The following is a 13,123-nucleotide window of genomic DNA, read 5'->3' on the forward strand; positions in this document are numbered from 1 at the left end:
TTTGACACATATGGCCTAATCTAAAGCACAGTTTATACTTATAGCCCTAAATGAACACGTTTTTGTAAGAGATTACAGCATCTCCATAAAATCTCTTTACAGTTAATTACATAGCTACCACACACCATAACACAGAAGATTAGCATGTTATGAGAATAAGAAAGTGGTTGAAAATTAGAATTATGTTTCTGCAGGTATGAAGAATTATAGCAAATCAGTGTTTCCACATGAAATATATCTGACTTTCATTTCAGAGAAAAAAATGTAAAAAGCAAGGACAACTCATTCAATAGCACCACAAGTTATATTAAAACTTAATATGGAATAGATGACTTTATCTGACATTATCTAGCTCTAGCAGGTCTCCAGAAATAACATGAAATAAGATTTAGAACTGAAAAGCAATTCTCCAAACCTACCTTAATGGCACTCCATGACTGAGGAGTTAAAAAGTCAACAGGGCTCTTGTGAGTGTGTTCGACTGTGAATCGAAGCAGGAAATCCAATTCAACGAGTTCTATCTCTTTACTTCTCAGCAGAATCTTGATAGCATATACAATTGAAAAAGGTCATCAGGTTTACTTGGCAGTCACTTGTGACAAAGCATTTACCACTCAATACACATTATTGAATAGGCAGCATAAAACACTGAAAATTCTGGTGACTGAATCTTTTGAAGCTCCAACAGAAGAATTTAGCTTTAGCCAATTATTTTAAAATAAGGAATTGAAATATATTATAAAAGTAGTAATGGAGTGAGATTAATTCCTAGACCTTCATTATTCATAAAGCTTATATATTATGTTTTCAAGCTTAGTCTTATGTTTGTAGTACAAACTGCAGAATTTGCTTTAGAATGTTAAACAGACATTAAAAAACAAACAAAAGACCCCTATCAATAACTTCTGAACTCAATAATTTTGCAGAAGTTGGAATTGTTGTTATGCTCTAGCAGTAGCACCCAAGTCCTTGCATTTTTTAAAATAGCTAGATTACAATAATACCTATGATTTATGATTCTTTAACTAAAGTAAAAAGAGTTGTTATATGTAAAAACAAATTTTAAACCATAGTCTTTAAAGATCAGTTATTCTGGGCTTCAATTGTGCAAGTTTTTTTAATAGCACTACTGAAGTGAGTATGGAAACCTGAATTCCTTACAATTCCCTACATTTGTCCTCAACCCCCTTTAAATGCATACTAAGGAACAGGGAGTTCAAACCTCTCAGAGTAATTGTTCTAGGCTCTCTTCAGACTTAGGAAGACCACAATAGTTCACATTTGGAACATTTTCTTGCAACGAGAAGGGTGGTAACTTTCTCTTTTAATGAAAATTTAGAATCTGCAAAAGTTAAACATGTCAGGCATGTGAAAAAACCACCTCAGGTGAGATGAATCTAGTCCATAGGTGTAATATACAATAAAAACCTTGGATTCAAAAGTGTTTTTTAACAAAATGCCTAGCATTACTCTCTGTTCTCTTTCCTCCCCTTGCACACTGTGAAGAATGAGAATTATCCATGCTAATTTCATGAATGTTAGATATCCGTGGATAACTCTACCCTGAGAGTTAATTCTAAATAGGGTTCTCCACAGCTACACAGGACTTCAGCCATGATTAATTCAATTTCCTAAGGTTCAGATGGACAATACACTGAAACCACCATTGAAAGACTACCTCCTATCCTCTCTGGAGAAATGCATCAAATCTGATCAGATTCAGGAGACCTTCTCAAAACGACTAGCCTTCAGGTAGGAACTCTTGAACAAAGAAACTTAGAAATGGATAAAAAACAGCCTGTGACAAGGGTCATACACACATGCTGACCAGGGGATCAGATTTTCAGAAAGAGAAATAATGTAGGAAATGTAGCCTGTCTCATCCAGCCCCAAGATCAGGGACCTATTGATTATTTATTTGTATCCTATCTGGCCTATCTTCTATATTATTACTTGGAGACTCTATGCTACAAAAGCCAAATTCTACACAACCTTACCAAGAAGCACTTCCATAATTTTCATCCTTATAATGTCCTTAGAGGTGTATAACAACATTTTTAAATGCTCAAAGAAAATAAATACTTACATAAAATACTCATGGAAGTTAGTATTATTCACATTGCAGTAGCATTCAGAGTATGTTAGGTGTTGTACAACTGCAGGAATAATATAACATATCCTCTTACCCTGAAGTTTCCTTGGAAATGAGAATTAGGTAAAATAAACCACACTCTCCACCACTACTACCTGATCCCCTCCCCCTCACCTGAAATGTTGTCTGGGCAAGAAAGGTGAGTTTATCCCTTTCAAAAAGTCCCCGACTGGTGTAAAGGAAAGCAGAGTATGTAATAACTTCTATCAGGTTGGTGATGCGCCCCTGTAGATCTTCTGATGCTTCAGCCCGTTCAACTGCTTTATGGAAGACTGTGTTGAAGGCCTAAGGAGATGTAGGATCAGATTATTTTTTAAAAATTTGTGTGTGTGTTTGTTTAAAGAGCAATTTCACAGATGTCCAATGCAAGGTTTACAAAGTAAGTGCCCGAGCAATGCAAAATAAGATACTGGATAAAAGTTGCTGAGGGTAAACCTGGAGAAAGTTCGTTCCAATGGGGCAAGAAGAGGGAATTACAAATGGCAATATTTTTTCAGTCTACTCATTTAACTCAGGAGCAAAGAATATATGCCAACTGACTCCATGAATCTCTCCAGCTCACTAGACATACTAAAATCAACACATTCTATCAAAGTGAAAAGCCTGGTCATACACACGTGCTGAGGAAGGAGATTTTCCGTACTCAGACAGTCATTTTTAGTATGTTTATTGTAACGGTATTACTTAGTGAGTGCTTTAAATCACTCTGTTCACTTGGCCTGCCAGGAAGACTTAACAAAAGAAAGGTAAGCATGACTCTCATAATCAGAATGTAAACATCTGAAGAGATTATTGGGGGTGTTCCATATTGTGAGGAATGGGTGGGAAAATGTATAACCTTCTATCTAACACACTAAACCCCTTACATAGCAAATATTAGTATCTGACACAAATATAATAGGTACAGGTGGAACCACTCTAGTCCAGCACCCTCAGAACCTGACCGGTGCCAAACCAGAGAATTTGCCAAACTACAGGGAGGTCAATATTATCTAGCAGCATTACAAACACTTTCACTGCTTACTGGGCTCTTAGAAGACATTTAGGTGTAAATTAGAGCTAAGCAACAGCACGGAACACTGAGCGCTAAGACTGGTGGCTGTAATCAAACTTTATGGGACAGTGGGAATCTTGGCCACACCCATAATAAGCAGACAACTGGCTAACTACAATCATGCCATACAACGGATGTTGCTGGACCAGAAAGTGCTGGACTAGAGAGGTTCAACCTATGGCTAATTGCTGAAATCAAACCTTCATGCTTGATCTTTTGTACCGCACCAGAAAATCAAATTTTACCTTTAGTGAGAACTGATAGATGGGGTTGATTTTTCCCAGATCATTAACAACAAAGTAAAGGACAGATGCTCTCAAAGCAGCTGGTCTGTAATGCTCTCGGGCTTCATTAATTTTCACTTCATTTTCTTTTGCTTCAGCTACCTGTGGGATGATACATTTTAAAATGAACTAGGTGATACTACAACTATCACACTGATCTGAATAATTAAAATTGAAAAGTTACATTGGCATAGCTACATCTCTCAGGAGTGTGAAAAATACATACCCCATGAGAGCTGACCTAACCCCTGGTTTAGACAGCACTAGGTCAACAGAAGAACTCTTCCATCAGATATCACCACTCAGGGAGGTGGATTACTCCTCACATCACTGTAGTGTCTACACTGAAGCATTACAGATTTGCTACAGTAGCATTTTAAATGTACACAAAGCCTAAAGCAGAGGTTCTCAGTGAGGGACACATGAACGCTTAAGGGTACATAGAGGTCTTCTAGGGGTTGCATCATCTCATCTATATCTGTGCCTAGTTTTACAATAGGCTATGTAAAAAGCACTGGCAAAGTCAGTACAAACTAAAATTTCATACTGACAAAACGAGAAAGCAATTTTTCAGTAATAGCGTGTTGTTACTTTTCTGTATTTTAATGTCAGATTTTGTAAGCAAGTAGTATTTAAGCGATGCAAAACCCAGGATACACAAAGGAGGGAGGAAAATAGTCTGGAAAGGTTGAGAACCACAAGCCTAGGGGTACGTCTAGACTACAGGCTTTTGTCGACAGAAGCTTTGTCGACAGATACTGTCGACAAAGCTTCTGTCGACAAAGAGCGTCTAGACTACATTCAGTTCTGTCGACAAAGCAAGCTGCTTTGTCGACATGGTAGTGTAGACGCAAAGGACAGTTTACATGCAATAACACCTTCTGTCGACAGAACTCTGTCGACAGAAGGTGTTATGCCTCGTAAAATGAGGTTTACCAGCGTCGACAAAACTGCTGAGTTCTGTCGACGTTATGTCGACAGAACTCAGCGGTAGTGTAGACGCAGGTATAGCTTTGTCGACAAAAGTCCACTTTTGTCGACAAAACTCTGTAGTCTAGACACACCCTAAGTGACACATATGTAACCAACAAAAATCTTAACAAGGCTAAGTGAGAAATATAACAGGAATACAGCCTCGAAAGCCAATGTAGAGGAAACAATAAAAACTGTTTGGCACAAGTAGAATTAAACTGGACTAATTTGCTGCCTACAGATCAGTGTTGATTTGACCATCTTTACTATCATAGAATCATAGAACTGGAAGAGACCTCAGAAGGTCATCAAGTCCAGCCCCCTGCTCTAGGCAGGACCAATTCCAACTAAATCAACCCGGCCAGGGCTTTGTCAAGCCGAGACTTAAACACCTCTAGGGATGGAGACTCCACTACTTCCCTAGGTAACCCATTCCAGTGCTTCACCACCCTCCTAGTGAAATAGTTTTTCCTAATATCCAACCTGGACCTCTCCCACCACAACTTGAGACCATTGCTCCTTGTTCTGCCATCTGTCACTACTGAGAACAGCCTCTCTCCATCCTCTTTGGAACCTCCCTTCAGGAAGTTGAAGGCTGCTATCAAATCCCCCCTCACTCTTCGCTTCTGCAGACTAAACAGACCCAAGTCCCTCAGCCTCTCCTTATAAGTCATATGCTCCAGCCCCCTAATCATTTTGGTTGCCCTCCACTGGACCCTCTCCAATGCGTAACTATGCATAACTATGCGTAACTATGCATAACTATCATTTTAAAACTATAGATTAAGAAAAGGTCTGATATCAGTAGTGAATGTTTCATATTTGTTTTCTTGATGCAGAAAGGTTGCTTACGTAACAACAGTGTAAGCTTGCCTTTATTTGATTAGAAAACTTACCAATCAAGCCCCTCCTTCTTCATCACGTTAGAAGTTTAAATAGTAAGGGTATGTCTAGAATGAACGCCTTTTTTGACAGAGGATTTGTCAACAGATACCGTCGACAAAGCCTCTGTCGAAAAAGAGCGTCTAGACTACAACCAGTACTGTCGACAAAGCAAGCCGCTTTTTTGAAAGAGAGTCTAGACCCTCTCTTTCGAAAAAGCACAGTTTGCATGCAATAGCGCCTTTTTTCAACAGAGTACTCTCGAAAAAGGTGTTATTCCTTATAGAATGAGGTTTACCACCGTCGACAAAACTGCCGCGTTCTGTCGACTTAGTGTCGACAGAATGTGGCAGTAGTGTAAACGCAGGTATAGTTTTGTCAACAAAAGCCCACTTTTGTTGACAAAACGCTGTAGTCTAGACACACCCTACGATGGGTAAACTGGAGCATCTTGTATTAAATGACGACATTTATATAATAAGTGTGACTGTTTCCCCTCCCATGCTTTATGAAAATTGGCTTGTGAAAATAAATATGCATAACTCAAAGATGCTTTAAACAAAATACCTCATGTAACCTATCCAGTTTAATGTTACAATCTGTTGGATCTTCTATTTTGGTGCTTGAAGTGGTTCAGTGTCTGCATTGCTGTGCAGGGAGCAGTAACCCCCAAATACGTGCCTTACCTGGGGGAGACTAGAGGATCTGACCCAGCAGTATAGAGTAGTGGGGAGCCCCAGGATGCAAGAAGAAGTGTGTCAGTGGCATGACTGTTTCACTGGAGAACAATCCCCAGAGGTATTCTGTGACCACACCTCATAACAATAGGTATCACAGAAACTTGGTAGAATGATGATAATCAATATGATATGTTAATACCAGAGTACAAAGTATATGGAAATGACAGAATAGGTCATGCTGGTGGAAGAGTGGCATTGTATGTGAAAAAGCATAGAGTAAAAACCTTAAATTAATCAAACTGTATCACAAAATCTCTACAATTCCATGCTTGAATAATAAAAATATAGCAGCTGGCAAATACTACCAACTACCTGAGTAGGATGCAGATGGTCACTGTGAAATGCGCTGGAAGATCAGAGAGGCAATAAAATAGAAAACTCAATAATAATGGGTGGTTTTTACTATTCTCATAATAATTGGTACATGTCACCTCAGGATTGGAAGCAGAGATAAAGTTTTTTGATACCATACATGACTGCTCCTTGGAGCAGCTAGTCCCGGAATCCACAAGGGAGGGGCAAGTCTTCATTTAGTACTAAGTGCAGTAGAAGATTTGGTCCCAAAGGTAAATATAACTGAACTGTCTCATAATGGCAACTTTATGATAATTAAACCCTTGTTGTGGGAGGGAACACCAAAGTGGCCCAATACAGTAGCATTTAGGAAAAACACAAAAATGAGGAAGCTAGTGAAATATGAATTAAAAGGCACAGTAACAAAAGTAAAATGATTGCAAGCTGCATGGAAACTTTAAACAAACACCGCAATTGATGCACAAATTACATAAATTAAATATATATCCCCAAATTAAAAAAAAAAGTCAGAGGGCCAAAAAGTACCATCATAGCTAAACAACAAAGTAAAAGGCATCCTTTTAAAATTGGAAGTAAAATCCTACTGAGGAAAATAGAATAGAACATAAATTCTGGCAAGTGTTTAGGCAGCCCAAAAAAGAATTTGAAGAGCAACGACCAAAAGACTCAAAAACTAACAGGGGAAAAAAATTATACCTTGTAACATATATGACCAGTCACATACCACCAAGATAGGATTTGCATATAGAGCATTTACCAAACAATAAGCATAACAGCAACATTGAAACAAAGCAAAGTCTATTTATGGATAATTAGAAACACCTTCATTTTAAAAATATGTAACTAATAATTTGAATTTTACTGGTGGCTTTTAAAACTAAAAGAACAGAAATTGTTATTGCCTTATGCTCTATTTCTGCCGCTGTAGACTTCGTTGATTCAAGTTTCTCTACCAGCTCCATGTCACCCAAGAAACTACCCTCAGCAGCTGACAGGCGAAGCAGAAGATCATCCTCTAAGTGCTTCAGCTCAATCTTGAAATCATTCTGCTGTTTGGTAAGGACAGACTAAGAAAGGAAATGAAAAATTTAGACAAACAGCAGCAGCAAAAGATGTTTTGCACAATCTATTTCAGTTTGCTTTCTAGCATCTTCTAGTCTAATGAAAAAGTATGTTACAATTACAGAACTCCTCACTTAACCTTGTCCTGGTTAACATTGTTTCATTGTTACGTTCAGAGCCATCTTTACCCATGTGTAGAATACGCAATTGAGTACGGCACCCAAGAATTTGGGGCACCACTGGGTCTTTATATCCACCAACCTGCTTCTCCCTATCTCTGTTCTGTGGCTCTGCATCCTCCAGAGAGTATCTAGTTCACTTAAAAGTGAAAAAGTCTGCCAGACCTATTTGCAAAATAATCAAACCTATGAAAGAGTCATTCAAATGGTAATGAATCCATTTAACAGGCATTTGTCAACCATAGGTATATACTGCCTGTTTCTGAATTTACTGTGGTGGTAGACAGGACCTTAGTGTAAAATTAGTTTTAAAAATATTTCAGTACTATGTTGCTGCCCCACCCCTGGCTGCCATTGGACATAGAGGTATCAGTTTAACAGTACTGCATAGAGCCCCATAAATCCTAAGGATGGCCCTGGTTATGTTGCTTATCTATTAGAGCATGTGCTTGTTTAAAGTTGTGCAATGCTCCCAAACAAACAACACTGTTTGGCTTCCTGCTTTTTTACCACTATTTGCAGGTCTGTCCTCCTACGGACTTAGACCATGGTGGGCTGGCAGCCCCCTCATCAACTCTCCTAAATTCCTGGCAAACTAATTTATGTGGCTGGGCAGCTGCCAGCAGCAGTTCTGCTGCCCCTCCCACCCAGCCCTGGAGCTGCTTCTGGGAGCTCTCTACTTGCTGAGTGGGAGATGGTGCTGATGTCAGGACGTTCCCCCATCCATCGATAGAGCCCCCCACTCTGGACCCCATTTCCACAAAGCAGGTCTATTGTGTTTCCAAGGGCTGTCAGATACTTTCCCAAATAATCCCGAATTTTTTTTAAACATGTAGGCTGTGTCTAGACTGGCCAGTTTTTCCGGAAAAATCAGCCACTTTTCCGGAAAAACTTGCCAGCTGTCTACACTGGCCGCTTGAATTTCCGCAAAAGCACTGACGATCTCATGTACGATTGTCAGTGCTTTTGCGGAAATACTATGATGCTCCCATTCGGGCAAGTCTTTTTCTGAAAAACTTTTGCGCAAAAGGGCCAGTGTAGACAGCACAGTAGTGTTTTCCGCAAAAAAGCCCCGATCGCGAAAATGGCGATCGGGGCTTTTTTGCGGAAAAGCGCGTCTAGATTGGCATGGACGCTTTTCCGCAAAAAGTGCTTTTGCGGAAAAGCATCCATGCCAATCTAGACACTCTTTTCCGAAAATGCTTTTAACGGAAAACATTTCCATTAAAAGCATTTCCAGAAAATCATGCCAGTCTAGACGTAGCCGTACTGTATAGGTACACACTGTCTTTTGCTTGTTGAAAAAAATTTCCTTGGAAACTAATCCTCCCTATTTACATTCATTCTTATGAGTCACTTAGCATCACTTTGCTTAAAGTAGCATTTCTCAAAACTATAACTAGAACACCAAACAATATTTTTTTTTAAAATGAGGAACACCAAGGACTTTTTATTGAGGGGGAAAAAAGTCGACGGTCCCTTTAATGGTGGCCATTTTGAACTCTATTGTTCTCCGCAGCACACCTCCGACTGCCTTAACACTGATCTAGAACGTGAAGCAAGGAGTTACTGTATAGTAGCCAAATAATGTAATGTATAATAGCATGGTCAAACATGTAAGCATGACACTAAAAACTCTTGGTTCTCCTCCACTTCCCTGCCCTCCACTCTTTCCATAACCCTGAGCAGAGCAAAGTAAGTAGGATCTGATCATAACTGGCAAATGGAAAATTCCTTGGCAGAGGAAATTCCCCTGTAAAGGTGATGGAGTCAACTCCTGCTATTCCACTCCTCTCTCAACCCAGCATGTTGGCTAGTGGAGTGAGACGGAGGTCTGTTCTGCTACCTTGATCTTCCCATTGGTTTATGCTCCTTTAGGGAAGCACCCAATCAGCACATGATCTCTTACGGGGGCACTTTTACTGGACCATGAGAAATAACTCAGAAGATCAGGGGAGCATAACTGTTTCCCTGACAGCTGTCCCTACAAACCTGCACAACACAGTGCTCAGATGCAAGGGAGAATTTAGCTGAGAAGTTTTCAGATCCTGCTCCCACCTCTGTTCTTTGAGAAGTAATTTATCATATACCAGTTTGACCGTCTATAAATGGGTAAAATAGTCTCCAGTCTTGCTACTGGCTTGATTCATTTGAGCCTGCAAAGTGTTTTTAGATTTTTGGAAGAAAGGAGTTATAGCAATCTGAAATAATTGTATTATTAATTTTCCTCCTATACATTTTTAATCTTTCATATAACATCCAGTAAATATGACAAATCGAATCAAGACCCCTTTTCAACAATTTATAAAAGTATTTCTGTTCATAAATGACAGTAAAATGGGTTATTACTGCCATAAATATATGTCTGCATTGTAGAAATAGCAAGAATAGGTTCTTAGTACCTTTAACTCAATGCCCTCAAGCCTACTAGTGCATTCATATCTTCTTACTTGTTGGCATGAAATTTAGTTTGTGCTTATTGACTGAAGATCATTGACTCACAAAATGCATCGAATGGAGTCAGTCCATTTCACCATTCACAAACATAAGGTGGTCTTACCTTAAGGTCGTCATAAGGTGGTCTTACCTTAAGTTTTTCTAAATCAGGCCTTTCAACACTAACAACCTCAGCTAACAGCTGGTCTTCTAGCCCATCCTTTGTGACAGTGAAATTAATGAGGGTGGTCTGAGCCTGTAATTCTGGCTGATAGTGAGGGTTAGCCAATTTTGTGTGAAGGATGAGACGGAAATTCTTGTTGAACTCACATTCTTTGTCTTCAATCTTGATATACCTGACAATAGTTAACATGCATAGTAATGGAAACAATACTGAATAAAGCAATTCACAAATACCCTAACCTTATGTAAGACCAGTACTTAAGAAGTTTAATGCAACAGAAAAAAGATACAAACCAAGTGCTTAAGAATTGCTGTTTGAGGTACAAAATAGGGATGGTAAAAATTCATCTGAAGCAAATGAAATTTGGACTCAGCCATCATTTCAGATATCTAAAAGGATGTCATAAGGAGGAAGGGGAAAACTTGTTCATCTTGGCCTCTGGGGATAGAACAAGAAGCAATGGGCTTAAACTGCAGCAAGGGAGCTTTAGGTTGGACATTAGGAAAAAGTTCCTAACTGTCAGGGTGGTCAAACACTGGAATAAATTGCCCAGGGAGGTTGTGGAATCTCCATCTCTGGAGATATTTAAGAGTAGGTTAGATAAATGTCTATCAGGGATGGTTTAGACAGTATTTGGCCCGCCATGAGGGCAGGGGACTGGACTCGATGACCTCTCGAGGTCCCTTCCAGTCCTAGTATTCTATGATTGCATCCTTTTTTCTATAGGATTGCTTGTTCATATAGCATACGCTTGTGGCTTATCAGCAATGAAATAGGCTGCAATATAGAAAAGTTCACAATTCAGAGGTAACCTTGTGTCCTTGCACTTTACCATGAACTTGGAGACTCTTACAAAAAAATATTGCATGAACTGTGTGCGTTCTTACAATTGTTTTCTTTAGCATCTTTTAAATATTCCAGCTACAATAGTTAACACAAAGAAATGAACAGAAATACATGTTTATGACACACTGATAAAGGACAAGAAGAGACAAAAGGCTATTGACTGAGGAACAGAAGAGCATTTTTAAAGGTGACTGATAAAACGCTTTGTTCAAAACAAATTAATTACTGGGTCACATGCTGCATAGAATGAATGATTCTAAACTTATATTTTATTCCTCTTAAGATCCCTTAAGTAAGAGCCTGCTCCCTGGCTCTGCTCGCACTGTGATGTCCCAACGTGCACTATGTTGTGGTGGTACTGTTGCAAGGAGACCTTACTAGGGAGATACTTTTCATGTTCCACCTTTTATCCCAGGTGGGACATGAAAAGTCTCAAGATGAGACATGGAGATGAGGTAGCCCTGATCTAGCCCTCATACTTTATGGCATATAGTTTTGAAAAACAAAAGTTAATATTTTGTAGTCTTTGGTCTCGTCTTATTTACTTCCTTTCCACAGCATCTTCAAGTGGAAAGACACAAATGAGATTGCACAACAGAGTGGTGGTATCCTACACATCTCAACAACTAGCTCAGCAGTCATTGAGCCTACAAGGTTAGAGAATCAGAAAAAAGAAAGGCTCCTGAATTGTAGCAGATGGTGAACCTGATTGACCTGCAAAAAGGCACATTAACTCTAGCCAAATTTTGAAACTTGGAGCATGAAGCTAGACTCCTAAATTCTTATTTAGGCACCTAAATATAAATGGCCTGAATCCCATTTAAAACAGTGCTAAAAAGGATCCAGCATTCAGTTTGTCATTTTTTGGGGTAGGATTTAATACATAAGGATGAAGTTCACTTCTCAGTTCAGCGAGGCAGATTTAAACTCTGATACTATGTTCTTGCAACACATTAAGCTCCTCATGTGCAATTCTATACTGGTCTGGAGAGGAAAACATCAGAATCAAATACATCTGAGCTCATCTAAGAGGGTAATTTTGACCTCAGTGCAACATACATATACACAAGCATAAGGGTGTTGGAATCAGGTCTCTGACCGAGGAGACCATCAGTTGGCTTTGTCAGTGGGAATACTATCAAGGGAACAGAACCACCTTATAAAATGAAAGGATTTCTGGCTGTTAAATGAGCTCTGGACTCTTGAGTAGATGTATTGTTTTATGGGTTCTCAGTTCACAGAAGTAGTAAATTATCAATTTCCATGGTTATCATCTATGAAAGGCAAAACCTACATCATGACTCAGTGGGTTTTATAACTGCAGCTATACTGACCTTTTTGTTAATCACAGAGCGGGGGAAAATAAATGTTTTGTTATTGCTCTCTCATGGTTCAAGGAATGTGAGCACCAATGATGTTAACCAAAGGGATGGAAAAATGTACAACAGAAACATTTCATGAACTATATCTATCTAGAAATTAATTCTGGAGTATGAAAGTGTGGAATTCTGATTGGAGAGGCAGTGCAAGCGTAAACTGTACAGGAATTACTACGAAGGATTACTTTTGGTTGTAGGCTTCTCTTTTCCCATCTTACCAATAGACATAATCTGAACACACTGCATCACGTCTCCTCCTGCCAAGGAACATGGCAGAAGACCTTTCAAACAAGTCTGACAGTGGAGGTTCCTTAGGGTTAAGCGAGGCTTTCAGAGAAAAAAAGATAGACCACCCCCACTTTACTAGTAGAAGTTATCACAGCCCAAAGGGCTACTTCAAAATAAAGTGAGATACACGTATGTCCCAGAGTTGCATCCCAAAGCACCTGTAACACCATGAAAATAGCAAGGTCTTTGCCACAATGTTTTGCTGTTTTAAGAATCTCAGAATGAAGGTTGGGAACTAAACTCCTGTCTTCTAATGGGTCTACGAATGATGGATATGGCTGATTAGTGGGCACAAAGCCAACATTTTCAAAAACAGGAGTTTCCAGTTAGGTGACTAAATCAATAAGTGG

At 39.2% G+C, this 13,123-nt stretch overlaps 1 protein-coding gene across 8 annotated transcripts in view; it reads right to left on the minus strand.

The window, feature by feature from the left end:
* The window catches only part of DNAH11 (dynein axonemal heavy chain 11), a 273,839-nt gene that overhangs the window by 38,848 nt on the left and 221,868 nt on the right, over positions 1–13,123 (minus strand). For all 8 annotated transcript variants that reach the window (XM_075922225.1, XM_075922224.1, XM_075922226.1 and 5 more), the window contains 5 exons: positions 10,228–10,432; positions 7,302–7,466; positions 3,452–3,592; positions 2,267–2,437; positions 420–542 (listed from right to left, as the gene is read on the minus strand). In XM_075922225.1, coding sequence (XP_075778340.1) covers positions 420–542; positions 2,267–2,437; positions 3,452–3,592; positions 7,302–7,466; positions 10,228–10,432 — 805 coding nt within the window. The remainder of the gene's footprint in view (positions 1–419; positions 543–2,266; positions 2,438–3,451; positions 3,593–7,301; positions 7,467–10,227; positions 10,433–13,123) is intronic.

The sequence above is a fragment of the Pelodiscus sinensis genome, chromosome 2, assembly GCF_049634645.1.
Source record: "Pelodiscus sinensis isolate JC-2024 chromosome 2, ASM4963464v1, whole genome shotgun sequence".
Classification (NCBI taxonomy): domain Eukaryota; kingdom Metazoa; phylum Chordata; order Testudines; family Trionychidae; genus Pelodiscus; species Pelodiscus sinensis.